The 20,579-nt window shown below is 53.1% G+C and overlaps 1 protein-coding gene across 1 annotated transcript; it reads left to right on the forward strand.

Moving 5' to 3' along the window:
* The first annotated feature begins 60 nt into the window (after positions 1 to 60).
* Positions 61 to 19,306, forward strand: ESCO2 (establishment of sister chromatid cohesion N-acetyltransferase 2). The gene is made up of 12 exons (XM_038130505.1): positions 61 to 80; positions 3,006 to 4,356; positions 5,415 to 5,469; positions 6,432 to 6,483; positions 8,200 to 8,287; positions 9,392 to 9,523; positions 11,884 to 11,973; positions 12,779 to 12,985; positions 14,690 to 14,892; positions 16,226 to 16,405; positions 16,447 to 16,936; positions 19,277 to 19,306. The coding sequence occupies exons 1-12, from the start codon at positions 61 to 63 to the stop codon at positions 19,304 to 19,306; spliced, it is 2,898 nt and encodes a 965-aa protein (XP_037986433.1).
* The last annotated feature ends 1,273 nt before the right edge of the window (positions 19,307 to 20,579 follow it).

The following is a 20,579-nucleotide window of genomic DNA, read 5'->3' on the forward strand; positions in this document are numbered from 1 at the left end:
GGCCAATGGGAGCGCAGGGCGGGCGGTTCGAAGGCGCGAGGCTGAAGGCGGGAAGCAGCCATGGCGGAGGTGGCGCTGAGGTGAGGAAGCGGCTCCGAGGGGGCTCTGAGGGGGCTGTGAAGAGGCGCTGATGGAGCTGTGAGGACGCTCTGAGGGGTCTCTGGGGGAGCTCCAAGGGGGCTTTCTGAGGGAGCTCTGAGGGTGGGAGCTCGGAGGGGCTCCGAAGGATCTGTGAGGAGGCTCTGAGGGAGATCTGACGGGGCTCTGAGGGGCTCTGAGGGGACTCCGAGAGGGCTCTGAGGGAACTCTGAGGAGGCTCTGAGGGCGGTCTCTGGGAGCTCCGAGGAGCTCTGATGGGGGCCACGAGGAGGATCCGAGGGAGCTCCAAGGGGCTGTGCTGGAGCACTGAGGAGCTCTGAGGGCGCCCTGAGGGGCTCTGGGGCAGCTCTGAGGGGCTCTGAGGGGCTCTGAGGGAGCACTCAGGGGCTTCTAATGGAGATCTGAGGCGGCTCCGGGGGAGCTCTGAGGGACTCGGAATGAGCTCTGAGGGAGCCCCGAGGGGGCTCTGCGGGAACTCTGAGGGGGCTCTGAGGAGGATCAGAGCGGCTCAGAGAGGGCTCTGAGGGAGCTCCGAGGGGCTCTGAATGAGCTCTGAGGGAGGTCTGGGAGAGCTCCGAGGGGGCTGTGCGGGAACTGAGGAGGCTCTGAGGGGGCTCCGAGGAGCTCTGCGGAGAACCGGAGGGGCTCAGAGAGAGCTCCGAGGGGCTCTGAGGGAGTTTTGAGGGGATCTCAGGAGAATCAGAGGGGCTCCGAGCGAGGTCTGGGAGAGCTCCGAAGAAGCTCTGAGGGGATCTGAGCGGGCTCCGAGGGACTCTGAGGAGCTCCGAGGCAGCTCCGAGGGGGCTTTGCGGGAGCTGAGGAGGCTCTAAGGAGGATCACAGGGAGCTCCAAGGGGCTCTGAGGAGCTCTGAGGCAGCTCCGAGGGGGCTTTGAGGGGGGAACGGAGGAGGGGGGGAACGGAGGAGGCTCTGAGGAGGATCAGAGGAGCTCTGAGGGAGGTCTGAGGCAGCTCCGAGGGGGCTTTGCGGGAACTGAGCGGGCTCCGAGGGGCTCTAAGGAGGATCAGAGGGGTTCAGAGAGGGGGATCTGACGGGGCTCTATGGGAACTCCGAGAGGGCTTTGCGGGAACTCTGAGGGGGCTCTGAGGGCGGTCTCTGGGAGCTCCGAGGAGCTCTGATGGGGGCTACGAGGAGGATCCGAGGGAGCTCCAAGGGGCTGTGCTGGAGCACTGAGGAGCTCTGAGGGCGCCCTGAGGGGCTCTGGGGCAGCTGTGAGGGGCTCTGAGGAGCACTCAAGGGCCTCTAATGGAGATCTAATTCTAATGGAGTTCAGAGAGTGCTCCGAGGGAGCTCTGAGGAGGATCAGAGGGGCTCTGAGGGGGCTCTGAGGGAGCTCCGAGGGGGCTGTGCTGGAACTGAGAAGGCTCCGGGGAGCTCTGAGAAGGATCAGAGAGAGCTCCGAGGGAGCTCCAAGGGGCTCTGAGGGAGGAGCTCTATGGGGCTCTGAGGGAGCTCTGTGGGGGCTCCGAGAGGGGTCTGAGAGAACCCTGAGGAGCTCTGGGGGGCTCTGAGGTTTCCAGGCCAGCATTTGGTGCTCCGAGGGGGCTGTGATGGAGCTCCGAGGGGGCTGTGATGGAGCTCTAAGGGGGCTCTGATGGAGCTCCGAGGGGGCTGTGATGGAGCTCCGAGGGGGCTGTGATGGAGCTCCGAGGGGGCTCTGATGGAGCTCTGAGGGGGCTGTGATGGAGCTCCGGGAGCTCTCAGGAGCTCCGAGGGGGCTCTGATGGAGCTCCGAGGGGGCTCTGATGGAGCTCCGAGGGGGCTCCAAGGAGCTCCGAGGGGGCTCCAAGGAGCTCTGAGGGCTCCGGGCTGGGATTTGGGGCTCTGAGGAGACCTGGAGCCCCCAGCCGGGGATTTGGGGGTTGGAGTTTTGGGGTTTTTTTTGGGATTTGGGGTTTGTTTTTTGGGGGGTTGGGTTTTTTTGGGGGTGAGTTTTGGGGTTTTGGGATTTTTGGGATTTGGGGTTTTTGGGATTTGGGGGTTGGGGGTTTGGGGTTTTTGGGATTTGGGGGTTGGGGGTTTGGGGTGTTTCAGGGATTTGGGGGTTTGGGGCTTTGGGATTTGGGGTTTTGGGGTTTGGGTTCCCCTGGAATTCCCTCCCAAGCCCTGAACTCCCTCCTGGTTTTGCAGCAGCTGCGGAACGCCCCGGAAACGGAGCCGGGAGCCCGACGGGTGAGAGTCAGAACCCCAAAATCCCCTAAAATCCCCCCAGAATCCCAAATATCCCAAAAATTCCCAAAACTCCCAAAAACTCCAAAAAAATCCCCAAAATACCCCCAAAACATCCCCCAAAGTCCCAAAACCCCCCAAATGCCTGGAAAAATCCCCCAAAATTTCTGAAAATCCCCAAAAATTCCCCAAAAAATTCCCCCAAAAATCCACAAAAAAAAAAAAAAATCCCAAAAGTTCCCCCCCAAAAAAGACAAAAAATCCCCCAAAAAAGTCCTAATAAAAATCTCCAAAAAAAAAAAAATCCCCCAAAAAACTCCCAAAAATCCCAGGAAATCCCAAAAAACTCCCCAAAGAATCCCAAAAATTATCAAGAATCCTCCAGAAAAACTCAAAAACTCCCAAAAAATCCCCAAAGATCCCAAAAAAATCCTCAAAAAAATCCCAGAAAATCCTAAAAAACTCCCTTAAAACCCCAAAAATCCCCCCAAAAAATCCCAAAAATCCTCAAAAAAATCCCCCCAAAAATCCTCCAAAACTCAAAAACGTCCCAAAAAAATCCCCCTAAAAATCGCAAAAAAATCCCCCAAAATCCTAAAAAACTCCCTAAAAATCCCCCCCAAAAAATCCCCAAAATATCCCCAAGAAATTCCCAAAATTCCCCAATTCCCGGATTTCCCGGCCGTTCCCTTTCCCTCATTCCCGTTTTTTTTGCAGCTCCTGTTGGGAATTCCGGACCCCACTGAGCAAACGGCCCCGCGCTGCTCCGGGAGCCGCAGCCCAGAATTCCCAGAATTCCCCAAAATCCCGGAATTCCCTCGGCCCCGAAACCCCGGAGAGAGCGGCGCCGTCCCGCAGGCTGCGGCTGCCGGAGGGAAACCCGGGAATCCCAGCAGAAAATCTGGGAATTCCGGCGGGAAATTCGGGAATTCCGGCAGGAAACCTGGGAATTCCGGCGGGAAATTCGGGAATTCCATCTGAAAAGTCAGGAATTCCGGCGAGAAATTCGGGAGTTCCGGCAGGAAGTTCAGGAATTGCGTCGGGAAATTCGGGAATTGCGTCGGGAGCTGCCGGCGTTCCCGGGAATGCCGCGGTTTCCGTGGGGGTTTTCTACGGGCGCCGGGATTACCTGGATCCCCTGCAGAGGAAGCGGCTGCGGGAGCTGCTGGGGGAGGGGCGCGTCCCGGAAAAACCCGGGAACGCCGGGAATTCGGGATCCGGGAGATTGGCCGGGAAATCCGGGAATTCCAGCAGGAATTCCAGGAAGAATCAGAGCTCCAAAGGCAAAGGCGGTGCCAAGGGGAAAGGCAGCGGGAATTCCCGGAACGCCGGGATTGGGAATTCCCAGAAATCTGGGATCGGGAATTCCCGGAATTCTAGCATTGGGAATTCCCGGACATCCAAGCTCGGGCATTCCCTGAATTCCGGGATTGGTGGGAATTCCCGGATTTCCAACATTGAGAATTCCTGGAATTCTGGGATTGGGAATTCCCGGATTTCTGAGCTCAAGAACTCCCAAAGTTCTGGCATTGGGAATTCCCGAGATTCCAAGCTCAGGAATTCCCAGAATTCCAATGTTGGGAGTTCCCAGATTTCTGAGCTCAAGGATTCCCAGATTTCCAAAGCTGAGAATTCCCTGAATTCTGGGATTGCTGGGAATTCCCAGGTTTCTGAGCTCAAGAATTCCCAGATTTCCGATGTTGAGAATTCCCAGATTTCTGGGGTAGTTGGGAATTCCGAGGTCAAGAATTCCAGGCATTCCGGCCTTGGGAATTCTGGGAGTTCCGGGAATTCCGGCCTTGGGAATTCTGGGAATTCCGGGAATTCCGGCCTTGGGAATTCCGGGCGCTCCGGGCTTTCCCGGGTGCTGCTGTCGGGGGCGCGGCCGCGCCTGCGTCTCCGCGGGGGCTGCGCCTTCTTCCGCGGCGGGAGCCGATCCCGGAAAAAACCGGGAACGCCGCGGGAAGCGCCGGCCCCGCCCCCGCCGGGAGCCGCGCGGAACCTTCCGGAAGCCGCGAGCGACGGCCGGGAAAACCGGGAGAGCCCCGGGAAATGCCGGCCCCGGCAGGTGAGCGGCACCGCCGCCACGGCAACGGGGATCCCGGGGGATTTTGGGAATTTCTTGGGAATTCTTGGGAAATTTTGGGGAATTGTTGGGGATTGTTGGGGTTTTCTGGGAATTCCTTGGGGATTGTTGGGAATGGTTGGGAATCCCTTGGGAATTGTTGGGAATGGTTGGGAATTTCTGGGAATTCTTTGGGAACTGTTGGGAATTTTGGGGAATTGTTGGGGATCATTTGGAATCATTGGGAATTGTTGGGGATTTGGGGGAATTGTTGGGAGTTTTGGGAATTTTTTTGGGAATTTCTGGGAATTTATTGGGAATTTTTGGGAATTCTTGAGAAATTTTGGGGATTGTTGGGATTTTCTGGGAATTCCTTGGGGATTGTTGGGAATTGTTGGGAATTCCTTGGGAATTGTTGGGAGCTGTTGGGAATTTCTGGGAATTCTTTGGGAACTGTTGGGAATTGTTGGGAATTTTTTGGAATTTTGGGGAATTGTTGGGGATTTTGGGGAATTGTTGGGAATTTTGGGAACTGTTGGGAATTTTGGGAACTGTTGGGAATTTCTGGGAACTGTTGGGAATTTCTGGGAACTGTTGGGAATTATTGGGAGTTTTGGGGAACTGTTGTAAATGGTTGGGAATTGTTGGAATGATTGGGAGCTGTTGGGAATCATTGGGAATGGTTGGAATGGTTGGGAATCATTGGGAATGGTTGGGAACTGTTGGAATGGTTGGGAAGTGTTGGGGATTGTTGGGAATTGTTGGGAATTGTTGGAATGGTTTGGAGCTGTTGGGATCGTTGGGAACGGTTGGAATGGTTGGGAATCATTGGGAACTGTTGGGAGCTGTTGGGAACCGTTGGAATGGTTGGGAGCTGTTGGGAATGGCTGGGAACTGTTGGGAATGGTTGGGAATCATTGGGAATGGTTGGGAGCTGTTGGGATCATTGGGAGCTGTTGGGAGCTGTTGGGATCATTGGGAATTCCTGGGAACGGTGGGGCTGGGTTTCGTGTTTCCGGGATTGCCGCCGCATTCCCGTTTTCCCGCCGTGCCGTTGCCAGGGCCGCTCGGAGGCGCTGCCGCGCTCGGGGGACGCCGCGGGCGGGCGGGAGCCGGGTGAGAGCTGCGCCTGTCCCTGCTGCTGCTCCGGGGCTTCCGGGAATTTCTGCTCTTGCTGGGATTCTCTGGGTTTTCCCGGTTTTTCCTGAGGTTTTCCTGGATTTTCTGGGGGGGTTTTTTGGGGATTTTCCTGGATTTTTTGTGGATTTCCTGGAATTTTCCTGATTTTTTTTTTCTGGGATTTTCCTGTGGTTTTTTTTTTCCCTGGGATTTTCCTGGGATTTTCCCACTTCCTGTTTTTTCCAGGGACTTTCCTGTTTTTTCCTGGGATTTTCCTGTTTTTTCCTGGGATTTTCCTGGATTTCCTGGAATTTCCTGGATTTCCTGGGATTTTCCTGGTCTTTCCAGAGATTTTCCTGGTCTTTTTCCTGAGATTTTTCTGGGATTTTCTGGGAGGTTTTTTGGGGATTTTCCTGGGTTTTTCCTGAATTTCCTGGGATTTTCCTTGTTTTTTTTCTGGGATTTTCCTGTTTTTTCCTGGGATTTTCCTGAATTTTCCCATTTTTTCCTGGATTTTCCCTGCTTTTTCTAGGGATTTTCCTGGTCTTTCCTGGTTTTTTTTTTCCTGGGATTTTCCTGGATTTTCCCTGGGATTTTTCTGGATTTTCTGGTATTTTCCTGGTTTTTCCAGAGATTTTCCTGGTTTTTTTCTGAGATTTTCCTCGATTTCCTGGATTTTCCCTGTTTTTTCCTGGGATGTTCCTGCTTTTTTTCTTTCTGGGATTTTCCTAGATTTTCCTGGATTTCCCTGGATTTCCCTGGACTTCCCTGGTTATTTCTGGGCTTTCCCTGGGTTTCTTTGGGATTTTCCTGGGATTTTCCTGTTTTTTCCAGGATTTCCCTGTGTTTTGGGGTTTCCCGTTTCTCTGCAGTTCCCGGTGTTTTCCGGGATTTTGGGTTGCTCCAGGGTTTTTCCTGCATTCCCTGATTTCCTTCCATCCTGTGTTTGTGTTTTCCAGGCTCTCCGTGCCCGGCCGGGCTCTTCCCCATTTTCCTGCCCAGCAGGAGGAGGTGAGGCCCCATTCCCCTTTTCCCAAATTTTTCCACCTTATTCCCCTTTTTCTCCCGTTTTTCCCATTCTTTTTCCCATTTCTTTCCCCCATTTTTCCATTTTTGCCCATTTTTTCCCATTTTATTCCCATTTTTATCCCATTTATCCCATCTTTCCCTATTTTATTCCCATTTTCCCATATTTTTTCCCATATTTTTTCCCATATTTTTTCCCATATTTTTTCCCATATTTTTTCCCATATTTTTTCCCATATTTTTCCCCCTTTTTCCCCCTTTTTCCCCCTTTTTCCCCCTTTTTCCCCATTTTTTTCCCCATTTTTTCCCCATTTTTTTCCCCATTTTTTCCCCTTTTTCCCCTTTTTTCCCCATTTTCCCATTTCTTTTTCCCATTTCTTTTTCCCATTTCTTTTCCCATTATTTTTATCCCATTTCTTTTCCTATTATTTTTATCCCATTATTTTTATCCCACTGTATCCCCATTTCTTTTCCCATTTCTTTTCCCATTTCTTTTCCCATTTCTTTTCCCATTTCTTTTCCCATTTTTATCCCATTATTTTTATCCCATTGTATTCCCACTGTATTCCCATTTTTCCCCATTTTTTCCCATTTTATTCCCATTTTCTCTCATTTCTTTTTCCCATATTTTACTCCATTTTCCCTATTAATCCCATTTTTATCCCATTTTTCCCATCTCTCCCAATTTTCCCATATTTATTTTTCCCATATTTCTTTCCCATTTTTTTCCCCTTTTTTTCCAATTTTTTCCCCTTTTTTCCCCTTTTTTCCCCTTTTTCCCCATTTTTTCCCCCATTTATCCCATTTTCCCTTATTTTATTCCCATTTTTCCCATTTTTTCTATTTTCCCCACTTTCTCCCAGTTTTCCCCAATTTTTCCCAATTTTCCCTCTTTTTTCCCATTTCTTTTCCCCATTTATCCCCCAATTTTTCCCATATTATTCCCATTTTCCCCATTCCTTTTCCCATTTTCCCCGTTGTATTCCCATTGTATTCCCATTTTTCCCCATATTTTTCCCATATTTTCCCCATATTGTTTTTTCCCATATTTTCTTCCCGTTTTTATCCCATTTTATTCCCGTAATTCTGATTTTCTCCATTTTTCCCCATATTTCCTATCTTTTTCCCATATTTCATCCCATATTTTTCCCCATTTTTATCCCATTTTTCCCCATTTTTATCCCATTTTTCCCGTATTTCATCCCATTTCCCCTATCTTTTATCCCATCTTTTATCCCATCTTTTATCCCATCTTTTTCCCATTTTTTCCCATTTTTTCCCATTTTTTCCCATTTTTTCCCATTTTTTCCCATTTTCTTCCCATTTTCCCCATATTTTCCCCCATATTTTCTTCCCATATTTTCTCCCCATTTTTATCCCATTTTATTCCCGTAATTCTGATTTTCCCCATATTTCCCCATTTTTCCCCATTTTTATCCCATTTTTCCCGTATTTCATCCCATTTTCCCCATCTTTTATCCCATCTTTTATCCCATATTTTTTCCCATTTTTTCCTCGTTTTTTCCCCATTTTCCCCATATTTTTCCCCACATTTTTCCCATATTTCATCCCATTTTTATCCCATTTTTATCCCATTTTTATCCCATTTTTCCCCATTTCCCCCCATTTCATTCCCATTTTTCCCGTATTTCATCCCGTTTTTCCCGTTTTCCCGTCTCTCATTCCCGTTTTCCGGGGCAGGCCGCTGCAGGAGCTGCCGGCTCCGTTCCTTCCCTCTGGAAAAGCTCCCAGGAAATCCCGGGAATCCTCGTGGGATCAGCTCGTCATCGTGAGCCGCGCCGGGAACCCGGGATGCCGGGAATTCCCTGGGGGGGGAATTCTGGGAATTCCAGAACCTTCCATTGGAGGGCAATCCCGGGAATTCCCTGGGAAATGTCCCTGGGAGGAGAAATTGGGAATTCCGAGGTTCTGGAATCTTCCCTGGGCTGGGAAATCTGGGAATTCCCTGGGAATGGTCCCTGAGAAGGGAAATCCAGGAATTCTGGGAATTCCGGAACCTTCCATGGGCCGGGAAACCCGGGAATTCCCTGGGAAATGTCCCTGGGAGGAGAAATTGGGAATTCCGAGGTTCTGGAATCTTCCCTGGGCTGGGAATTGGGGAATTCCGGGAATTCCAGAACCTTCCATGGGAGGGGAAATCCAGGAATTCCGTAAATTCCAGAAGCTTCCCTGGGCTGGGAAATCTGGGAATTCCCTGGGAATGTTCTCTAGGAGGGGAATTTGGGAATTCCAGGAATTCCGGAACCTTGCATGGGCCGGGAATCCCGGGAATTCCCTGGGAAAGGAAATCTGGGAATTCCAGAACCTTCCATGGGAGGGGGAATTGGGAATTCCCTGGGAAATGTTCCTGGGCTGGGAAATCCGGGAATTGGGGAATTTTTGGGAATGCTCCCTGGAAGGGGAATTTGGGAATTCCCCGGGAAGGGCCCAGGGAGAATCCCGGGGATCGCTGGGAGAGGGTGGCAAAATCCCAGTGGGAATTCTGGGAATTCTGGGAGTGGGAATTCCCGGCTGGGAATGGGAATTCTGGGATCTTTGGGAATCCTCGCAGAGCTTTGGGATCGTTCCCGGGTTTTGGGATCCTCCCCGGGCTCGGCCCTTCCCCATTCCCGGCATTCCCGGTGCTCGTTCCCTGCACTCTCCCATTCCCAGAATTCCCGGTGTTCATTCCCGGCATTCCCCCATTCCCAGAATTCCCGATTTTCCCCTCTCAGGACGCGGGGCAGCGGGGGCTGGGCGCGCGGCAGTGCGGATCCTGCGGGATGCTCATTCCCGTTATTCCCGGTTTTCCAGGACGCGGGGCAGCGGGGGCTGGGCGCGCGGCAGTGCGGATCCTGCGGGATGCTCATTCCCGGCATTCCCGGTTTTCCAGGACGCGGGGCAGCGGGGGCTGGGCGCGCGGCAGTGCGGATCCTGCGGGATGCTCTTCGCTCCCGGCGTTGCCGAGGATCGGCTCCAGCACCTGCGGCACCACCGGAGGCTGCGCCAGGCGCTCACGCACACGGTGGGAACGCCGGGAACGCCGGGAACGGCAGCGGGAATGCCGGGAATGCTGGGGGGAATGGCAGCGGGAATGGCAGCGGGAGTACCCGGAATGCTGGGGGGAATGGCAGCAGGAGTACCACGAATGCCGGGGGAATGGCAGTGGGAATGGCAGCGGGAATGCTGGGAATGCTGGGGGGAATGGCAGCGGGAACGCTGGGAATGCCGGGGGAATGGCAGCGGGAGTACCCGGAATGCCGGGGGGAATGGCAGTGGAAGTGGCAGCGGGAATGCCGGGAATGCTGAGGGGAATGGCAGCGGGAACGCTGGGAATGGCAGCGGGAATGCCGGGAATATCATGGGAATGGCAGCGGGAATGCCGGGGGAATGGCAGCGGGAATGCCGGGAATGCCGGGGGAATGGCAGCAGGAATAGTGGGAATTCCATGGGAATGGCAGTGGGAATGCCAGGAATGCTGGGGGAATGGCAGTGGGAACGCTGGGAATGGCAGCGGGAATGCCGGGAATATCATGGGAATGGCAGCGGGAATGCCGGGGGAATGGCAGCGGGAATGCCGGGGAAATGGCAGCGGGAATGCTGGGAATGGCAGCGGGAATGCTGGGAATGGCAGCGGGAACGCTGGGAATGCCGGGGGAATGGCAGCGGGAATGCCAGGGATGCCGGAGGAACGGCAGCAGGAATAGTGGGAATTCCATGGGAATGGCAGCGGGAATGCCAGGAATGCCGGGGGAATGGCAGCGGGAATGCTGGGAATGGCAGCGGGAGTCATGGGAATGGCAGCAGGAATGCTGGGGGAATGGCAGCGGGAATGCCAGAAATGGCAGCAGGAATGCCAGGAATTCCATGGGAATGGGAGAGGGAATTCCACGGGAGTGGGAATGGGAGGGGGAATTCCTGGGATTCCAGGGGAATGGCAGCAGAAATCCCATGGGAATGGGAGTGGGAATTCTGGGAATTCCAGGAATTCCAGGGGAGTGGGATGGGAGGGGGAATTCTAGGAATTCCAGGGGAATTCCATGGGAATGGGAGCGGGAATTCCATGGGAATGGGAGCGGGAATTCCAGGGGAATGGGGATGGGAGCGGAAATTCCAGGAGTTCCAGGGGAATGATGGGAATGGGAGCAGCAATTTCAGGAATTCCGAGGGAATGGGAGCGGGAATTCCATGGGAATGATGGGAATGGGACTGGGAATTCCATGGCAGTGAGGATGGGAGTGGAAATTCCAGGGGATTGGGAGCGAGAATTCTGGGAATTCCAGGGGAATGGGAGTGGGAATGAGAGTGGAATTCCAGGAATTCCAGAGGAATGGGAATTTGGGAATGGGAACAGGAATGGGGGAACTGCAGGGATTCTGGGAATGGGGGAAGAGGGGGTGTGGGAATGGGGGAATTCTGGGAATAGGGGAATGATGGGAAGAGCGGGAATGGGAAAATGGGAATAGGGAATGATGAGAATGGGGAATGAAGGGAATTCTGGGAATGCGGGGATGTTGGGAATGTGGGAATGATGGGAACGGGAATGACAGGAATTTGGGAATGGGGATGGGGGAATTCCAGGAATTCCAGGAGAATGGGAATGATGGGAATTGGGAATGGGAATAGGGGAATTCCAGGGGAGTGGGAATGGGAATATGGCAATGATGGGGAATGAGAATTGGGAATGGGGAATGGCAGGAATGATGGGAATGGGGAATTTGGAATCTGGGATGGGGAATGGGGATGGGAATGGGGAATGATGGGAATTCTGGGAGTTGCAGGAATACGAGGAATGCTGAGATTGGGGGCATGATGGGAATCTGGGAATGTCAGAATTCTGGGAATGTGGGGATGGTGGGAACGGGGGAATGCTGGGAATGGGAATGGCAGGAATGGCTGGAATTTGGGAATGCCGGGAATGGGGATGGGAATTTGGGAATGAGGAATGGGAATAGGGAAATGGGGGAATGATGGGAATGGGAATGTGGGAATAACGAGAACGGGGGAATGCTGGGAATGGGAATGTGGGAATGGCTGGAATCCTGGGAATGGGAGGATGGCAGGAATGTGGGAATGCTGGGAATAGCTGGATAAATCCCTGCCTGGATTCCCTCCGAGAATTCCACCTGGAATTCCTGCCCGGGATTCCTTCCTGGGATTCCTTCTTGGGATTCTTCCCTGGAATTACTTTCTGGAATTCCATCCTGGGATTCCCTCCTGGAATTCCAGCCCTATCTGGGCTCTCAGGGAAGAGCTGGGATTGATCCCAGTCCCCAAACCTGGAGCACTTCCCGTTCCGGCAGCTCCTGGAATCCTGGGATCCCCCAATCCCGGAATCCCGGGATCCCCCAGTCCTGAGGTGATTCCCGGGATTCCCTCCGGCAGGGCTGGAAGCAGGAGCGCGTGGTGGCGGAATTCTGGGATGGGAAAATCCTCCTGATCCTTCCCGAGGATCCCAAATACGCCCTCAGGAAGGTACGGGCAATTCCTGGGAGCTGGAATCCCAAATCCCAGCGGGGGCTGATCCCAAAATCCCAAATCCCAATGGGAGCTGATCCCCAAATCCCAATGGGGTCTGATCCTGAAATCCCAAATCCCACCAGGAGCTGATCCTGAAATCCCAGTGGGATCCGATTCCTAAATCCCACCAGAAGCTGATCCCAAATTCCCAAATCCCAACAGGATCTGATTCCGAAACCCCAAGGGGATCTGATCCCTAAATCCTAAATCCCAGCAGGACCCGATTCCTGATTCCCATCCCACCCCGATCCCTGAATCCCTGTGCAAACCCCACCTATCTTGGGAACAAATCCTGTTTTTCCAGGAATTCCCATCCCATTTTCCTGGAGCTCCCATCTGGTTTCCCCGGGAATTCGCATCCCCTTTTCCCCTGGAATTCCCACCCGTTTCCCCAGGAATTCCCACCCCGTTTCCCCAGGAATTCCCACCCCGTTTCCCCAGGAATTCCCACCCCGTTTCTCCTGGAATTCCCGTCCCGTTTTCCTGGAATTCCCCCCCGTTTCTCCTGGAATTTCCACCCCGTTTCCCCAGGAATTCCCGCCCCGTTTCCCCAGGAATTCCCGCCCCATTTCCCCAGGAATTCCCACCCCGTTTCCCCGGGAATTCCCGCCCCGTTTCCCCAGGAATTCCCACCCCGTTTCCCTGGAATTCCCACCCCTTTTCCCCAGGAATTCCCACCCCGTTTTCCTGGAATTCCCACCCCGTTTCCCCAGGAATTCCCACCCCGTTTTCCTGGAATTCCCGCTCTGTTTCCCCCCAGGCCGAGGAGGTTTTGGCCATCGTGGATTCCGAGCTGGGCTTCCCGGAGCAGTCCCAGATCTTCCCGCAGGATTCCCGGCTTTCCCCGGAGCGTTGCCGGAGTTCCGCGCGGCGTTCCGGGGTTTTCCCGCAGCATTCCCGGGTGTACCTGTTCGTCAGCGCCGGGAAGTGCGTGCTGGGCTGCCTGGTGGCCCAGCCCATCAGCCAGGTGCGGCGCGCCACGCGGGCAGCCATTCCCGTCCCCATTCCCACTTTTCCCACTTTTCCATTCCCAGTACCCATTCCCATTCCCATTCCCACCTCGCATTCCCGCTTCCCAATCTCGCTTTTCCATCCCCGTTCCCAGTTCCCCATTCCCATCCCCAGATTGTCATCTCCAGTTCCCAGTTTCCCAGTTCCCCATTCCCAGTTCCCCATTCCCACGTTTCCATCCCCATTCCCACATTTCCATCCCCATTCCCACATTTCCATCCCCATTCCCACATTTCCATCCCCATTCCCAGTTGCCATTCCCAGTTCCTGTTCCCAGTTTCCCATTCCCAGTTCCCCATCCCCATTCCCAGTTTCCCATTCCCAGTTCCCCATCCCCATTCCCACCTCCCATTCCCAGTCCCCATTCCCATCCCCATTCCCACTTCCCAATCTCGCTTTTCCATCCCCGTTCCCAGTTCCCCATTCCCATCCCTAGACTGTCATCTCCAGTTCCCAGTTTCCCAGTTCCCCATTCCCAGTTCCCATTCCCACGTTTCCATCCCCATTCCCACATTTCCATCCCCATTCCCATATTTCCATCCCCCATTCCCAGTTCCTGTTCCCAGTTTCCCATTCCCAGTTCCCCATCCCCATTCCCAGTTCCCATTCCCACTTCCCAATCTCACTTTTCCATTCCCATTCTGAGTTCCCCATTCCCATCCCCAGATTGTCATCTCCAGTTCCCCATTCCCAGTTCCCAATTTCCATTCCCAGATTCCCATCCCCATTCCCATTCCCAGTTTCCCATTCCCAGTTTCCCATTCCCAGTTCCCATCCCCATCCCTAGTTCGCCATTCGCATTCCCACTCCCAGATACCAGTTTCCCATTCCCAGTTTCCCATTCCCAGTTTTCCATCCCCATTCCCAGTTTTCCATCCCCATTCCCAGTTCCCATCCCCATTCCTAGTTCTCCATTGCCATTTCCATTCTCACTCCCAGATACCAGTTCCCATTCCCAGATTCCCATTGCCCATTCCCAGTTCCCATTCCCATCCCCCGCTCCCATTCCCGATTCCCAGTTTCCCAGATTCCCAGTTTCCCAGATTCCCAGTTTCCCAATCCCAGTTTCCCATTCCCAGTTTCCCATTGCCAATTCCCAGTTTCCCATTCCCAGATTCCCATTCCCAATTCCCAGTTTCCCATTCCCAGATTCCCATTGCCATTTCCCAGATTCCCATTGCCAGTTTCCCATCCCCATTCCCAGTTTCCCATCCCCATTCCCGGTTTCCCATTCCCAGTTTTCCATCCCCATTCCCAGTTTCCCATTTACATTTCCTATTCCCATTCCCAGTTCCCATTCCCAGTTCCCATTCCCATCCCCCGCTCCCATTCCCGATTCCCAGTTTCCCAGATTCCCAGTTTCCCATTCCCAGTTTCCCATTCCCAGTTCCCATCCCCATTCCCAGTTCCCCATTCCCAGTTCCCATCCCCATTCCCAGTTCTCCATTCTCAGTTCCCATTTCCATTCCCACTCCCAGATACCAGTTCCCACTCCCAGATACCAGTTCCCAGATTCCCAGATTCCCAGTTTCCCAGATTCCCAGTTTCCCAGATTCCCAGTTTCCCAGATTCCCAGTTCCCCATTCCCAGTTTCCCATTCCCAGTCCCCATTCCCACATTCCCAGTTCCCATTCCCACGTTTCCATCCCCATTCCCGCAGGCGTTCCGGGTGCTGCCAGAGCCGGGCCTGGCGCCGTTGCCGGGTGATCCCGGCGGTGATTCCCGGGAATGCCGGGCGGCGTGGGAGCGCGCCTGGCGCTGCGGGCCGTGCCCGGAGCCGGCCGCCTGCGGCATCAGCCGGCTCTGGGTGCTGGGCGCGCGCCGGCGCCGCGGCATCGCCCGCAGGATGCTGGACGCGCTCCGGTGGGAAACCCGGAATGCCGCGGGAAACCGGGATTGGGGGGGGGAAATATGGGATTGGGGAGGGGAAACGGGGGTTGGGGAGGGGAAAAATGGGATTGGGGATGGGAAAAATGGGATTGGGGATGGGAAAATGGGATTGGGGATGGGAAAATGGGATTGGGGATGGGAAAATGGAACTGGGGATGGGAAAAATGGGATTGGGGAGGGGAAACGGGGATTGGGGAGGGGAAAAATGGGATTGGGGATGGGAAAATGGGACTGGGGATGGGAAAAATGGGATTGGGGAGGGGAAAAATGGGATTGGGGAGGGGAAACGGGGGTTGGGGAGGGGAAAAATGGGATTGGGGATGGGAAATGGGGATTGGGGAGGGGAAACGGGGGTTGGGGAGGGGAAGAATGGGATTGGGGAGGGGAAAAATGGGATTGGGGAGGGGAAAAATGGGATTGGCGATGAGAAAAATGGGATTGGGGATGGGAAAAATGGGATTGGGGAGGGGAAAAATGGGATTTGGGGTAGGAGATAGGGACTGGGGATGGGAAAAATGGGATTGGGGATGGGGAGCTGGGATTGGGGATGGGGAACTGGGATTGGGGAAGGGATCCGGGATTGGGGAAGGGAAAAATGGGATTGGGGAGGGGAACTGGGATCGGGGATGGGGAACTGGGATTTGGGGTAGGAGATAGGGACTGGGGATGGGAAACTGGGATTTACGATAGGAAACTGGGATTGGGGATGGGAAAAATGGGATTGGGGATGGGAAACGGGGATTGGGGATGGGAAACGGGGATTGGGGATGGGAAAAATGGGATTGGGAAGGGGAGCTGGGATTGGGGATGGGAAAATGGGATTGGGGATGGGAAAAATGGGATTGGCGATGAGAAAAATGGGATTGGGGATGGGAAAAATGGGATTGGGGATGGGAAACTTGGACTGGGGATGGGAAAAATGGGATTGGGGATGGGAAACGGGGATTGGGGAGGGGAAACGGGGATGGGGAGGGGAAAAATGGGATTGGGGAGGGGAAAAATGGGATTGGGGATGGGAAAATGGGATTGGGGATGGGAAAAATGGGATTGGGGAGGGGAAAAATGGGATTGGGATGGGAACTGGGATTGGGGATGGGGAACTGGGATTGGGGAGGGAGAACATGGAAAACTGGGATTGTCAGGTCTGGAAATGCTGGACGCACTCAGGTGGGAAACCTGGAATGCGGGTGGAAAAGGGGGATTGAGGCTGGGAGCCGGGATTGGGGATGGGAACCGGGATTGAGGATGGGAGCTGGGATTTCCCGGCGTTCCCCATTCCCGGCGCTGAGCGTTCCCGGCGTTCCAGGCGCACGTTCGTGTTCGGGGCGGTGCTGAGCTCCCGGGATTTGGCCTTTTCCGACCCCACGGCCGACGGGAGAGGCTTCGCCGCGCGCTACTGCGGCCGCCCCGACTTCCTCGTCTACAGCCCCCTGGCTCCCGCCGCGCCGGGATCACCGGGATCCGCGCCGGGATCATCGGGATCCGTGCCGGGATCCGCGCCGGGATCCGTGCCGGGATCCGCACCAGGATCACCGGGATCCGCACCGGGATCATCGGGATCCGCACCGGGATCCGCGCCGGGATCCGCACCGGGAGCACCGGGATCCGCACCGGGATCATCGGAATCCGCACTGGGATCCGCGCTGGCATCTGCAGCGGGATCACCGGGATCCGCACCGGGATCACCGGGATCTACACAGAGATCACCGGGATCCGCACCGGGATCCGCACCGGGATCACTGGGATCCGCCGCCCCGGGATTGGCATCGGGATCGGCACCGGGATCCGCACCAGGATCTGCAGCGGCATCTGCAGCGGGATCAGCAGGATCAGCACCAGGATCCACACCAGGATCCACACTGGGATCACCGGGATCCACACAGGGATTGGGATCGGGATCAGCAGGATCAGTGGGATCAGGATCGTTGGAATCGAAATTGGGATCAGCAGGACTGGGGTTGACATCGAGATCACCGGGATCGGGATCAGCAGGATCAGGGGGATCAGCAGGACTGGGGTCAGGATCATCGGGATCGGGGTTCTCGGTCCTGGCCTGAGTTCCCCAGGGGCTGGAAAAGCCGGGATTGATCCAGGGGGTCCTGCTGAGATCCCAAGGGAATTGGGAGCTCCCGTGGGAATCCTTCCCTGCATCCCTTCCCTCTGGAATCCCTCATTCCCTTGGGAATCCTTCCCTAAATCCCTTCCAAGCAAATCCTTCCCTTCCCTTGGGCATCCCTCACTCCCTTCCTTTCTTTGGGAATCTTTCCCTTCCCTTCCTTGGGAATCCTTCCCTAAATCCCTTCTGAATTCTTCATTCCCTTGGGAATGCTGAGGTCCCTTGGGAATCCTTCCCTGGATCCCTTCCCAATCTTTCCAAATCCCTCATTCTCTTGGGAATTCTCCTTCCCTTGGGAATCCCTCACTCCCTTTGGGATCCCTCATTCCCTTGGGATCCCTCATTCCCATGGGAATTCTCCTTCCCTTGGGAATCCCTCATTCCCTTCCTTTCTTTGGGAATATTTTCCTTCCTTCCTTCCTTCCCTTGGGAATTCTTCCCTTCCTGAAATCCTTCCCTTCCCTTTCCATGGGGATCCTTCCCTTGGGAATCCTTCCCCAGATCCCATCCCTTCCAAATCCACCCTTCCCTCCCTTTCTTTGGGAATCTTTCCCTTCTCTTCCCTTGGGAATCCATTCCCTAAATCCCTTCGGAATCCTTCGTTCCCTTTGGAATCATTCCCTCCCTTGGGAATTCTTCCCTTCCTGGAGTCCTTCCCTGCCCTTTCCATGGGAATCCTTCCCTTGGGAATCCTTCCCTGCATCCCTTCCCTCCCAAATCCTTCATTCCCTTGGGAATGCTGAGCTCCCTTGGGAATCCTTCCTTCCTTCCCTCCCGTGGGAAGGATTCCCTCATTCCCTTGGGAGTTCCTCCTGAAATCCCTCCCAAATCCTTCATTCCCTTGGGAATGCCTCCCTTTGGAATTCTTCCCTCCCCTTCCCTTCCCTTGGGAATCTTTCCCAGAATCCCTTCCAAATCCCTCATTCCCTTGGGAATCCCTCCCTTGGGAATCTTTTCCTTCTCCTGGGAATCCCTCATCCCCTTCCCTTCTTTGGGAATCCTTCCCAGAATCCCTTCCCGAAATCCTTCATTCCTTTGGGAATCCTGAGCTCCCTTCCCTTCCCTTGGGAATCCTTCCCTTGGGAATTCTCCTTTCTCTCTGGAATCCCTCATTCCTTTGGGATCACTTCATTCCCTTGGGATCCCTCATTCCCTTGGGAATTCTCCTTTCTCTCTGGATCCCTTCATTCCCTTTGGGATCCCTCATTCCCTTGGGAATTCTCCTTTCCCTCTGGAATCCCTCATCCCCTCTGGAATCCCTGATTTCCTTGGGATCACTCATTCCCTTGGCATCCCTGATTCCCTTGGGAATTCTCCTTCCCTCTGGAATGTCTCATTCCCTCTGGATCCTTTCATTCCCTTGGGATCCCTCATTCCCTTGGGAATTCTCCTTCCCTCTGGAATCCCTGATTCCTTCTGGATCCTTTCATTCCCTTGGGATCCCTCATTCCCTTTGGGAATTCTCCTTCTCTTTGGGAATTGTCCTTCCCCTTTGGATCCCTCATTCCCTCTGGATCCCTTCATTCCCTTGGCATCCCTCGTTCCCTTGGGAATTCTTCCCTCTGGGATCCCCGATTCTTTTGGGAATTCTCCTTTCTGGAACCCCTGATTCCCTCTGGATCCCTCATTCCTTTGGGATCCCTCATTCCCTTTGGAATTCTCCTTTCCCTCTGGAATCCCTCATCCCCTCTGGAATCCCTGATTTCCTTGGGATCCCTCATTCCCTTGGCATCCCTGATTCCCTTGGGAATTCTCCTTTCCCTCTGGATCCCTCATTCCCTCGGGATCCCCGATTCCCCTGGGAATCTCCCCGGGATCCCCTCCCCGTCCCTGCCCAGCTGCTGCTGCATTCCACTGGAAATCCCGGAATCCTCCGGGATCCCCCCAAATTCCCGCCTTTTCCCGGCTTTTTGGGGTTTTTTTGGGATTTAAGTTCATCGGGCTCGGGGCTTCCTTAACGGAAATCGGCTTTTCCCGTGGTTCCCTTGGAATTCTGCCCGACCTGGAGCCTCCCAGGCAGGGAATTCCAGGGCTTTGTGGGAATATTCCCAGGTTTCCTGAAGATATTCCATCAATTTCTGACAATATTCCCAGGTTTCCTGAAGATATTCCATCAATTTCTGTGAATATTCCCAGGTTTTCTGGAGTTATCCCATCAGTTTCTGTGAATATTCCAAGATTTTCTGGAGTTATTCCATCAGTTTCTGTCAGTATCCCAAGGTTTTGTCGCGCTGTTCCAAGGTTTTCCGGAAATATCCCAAGGTTTTCTGAAGTTATTCCATAAATTTCTGACAATATCCCAAGGTTTTCTGTCCTTTCATTTTTTAAATGGAAATATTCCAGGGTTTTATGGTATTCCACGGTTTTCTGAGGATATTCCAAGGTTTTATGGGAATATTCCAGGGTTTTTTGGGATATTCCAAGGTTTTATGGGAATACTCTGGGGTTTTTTGGGGGCTACTCATGATTTTATGAGGTTATTCCAAGGATTTATGGAAATATTTGGAGGTTTTTTGGGAATATTCCAGGTTTTATCAGGATATTCCATGATTTTATGAGAATATTCCGGGGAATTTTGTGGGGATATTCCAAGGTTTTATGGGAATATTCCAGGGGTTTTATGGGAATATTCTGGGGGTTTATGGCATTCCATGATTTTGTGGGGATATTCCAAGATTTTATGGGAATATTCCAGGTTTTATGCAAATATTTGGAGATTTTTTTTGGGATATTCCAGTTTTTTTGGGAATATTCCAAAGTTTTATCAGGATATTCCATGATTTTATGAGGATATTCCAAGGTTTTATGGGAATATTCCAGGGTTTTTTTGGAATATTCCAGGGTTTTATGGGAATATTCTGGGGGTTTATGGTATCCCATGATTTTGTGAGGATATTCCATGATTTTATGGGAATATTCCGGGGAACTTTGGGGATATTCCAAGATTTTATGGGAATATTCTGGGATTTTTTGGGGGATATTCATTATTTTATGGGACTATTCCAAGGTTTTATGGGAATATTCCAGGTTTTCTGGGAATTTTTGGAGTTTTTTGGGGGATATTCCAAGGGTTTATGGGAATATTCCAGGTTTTTGGGGACATTCCAGGATTTTCTGGTATTCCACGATTTTCTGAGAATTTTCCAAGGTTTTCTGGGAATTTTGGGGATTTTTTGGGGAATATTCCAGGGTTTTTTGGGAGGATATTCCAGGTTTTTTGGGGGGATATTCCAGGGTTTTTTTGGGATTTCCCCCCTCAGAGCGCCCCAATCCCATCGAAGCTCCCGCCCCTCCGGAAAAGCCAAATCCCAAGGAAAAATCCAGCAATCCCAGAGAGAAAACAAATCCATTTATTGGGAACATTCCTGAGGGAAAATCCGAGGGGAAAACTTGGGAATTCCAGGCCAAAAAAGGGGGGAAATCCAACCCCAAAAATTGGGAATTCAACCTGGAAACTTGGGAAACTCTGACCTGGAAAAGAGGGAAAATCCAAACCCCAAAGAGTGGGAAAATCCAACTGGAAAAAAGAGGGGAAATCTGACCT

The sequence above is a fragment of the Motacilla alba genome, chromosome 3 (assembly GCF_015832195.1).
Source record: "Motacilla alba alba isolate MOTALB_02 chromosome 3, Motacilla_alba_V1.0_pri, whole genome shotgun sequence".
NCBI lineage: Eukaryota > Metazoa > Chordata > Aves > Passeriformes > Motacillidae > Motacilla > Motacilla alba.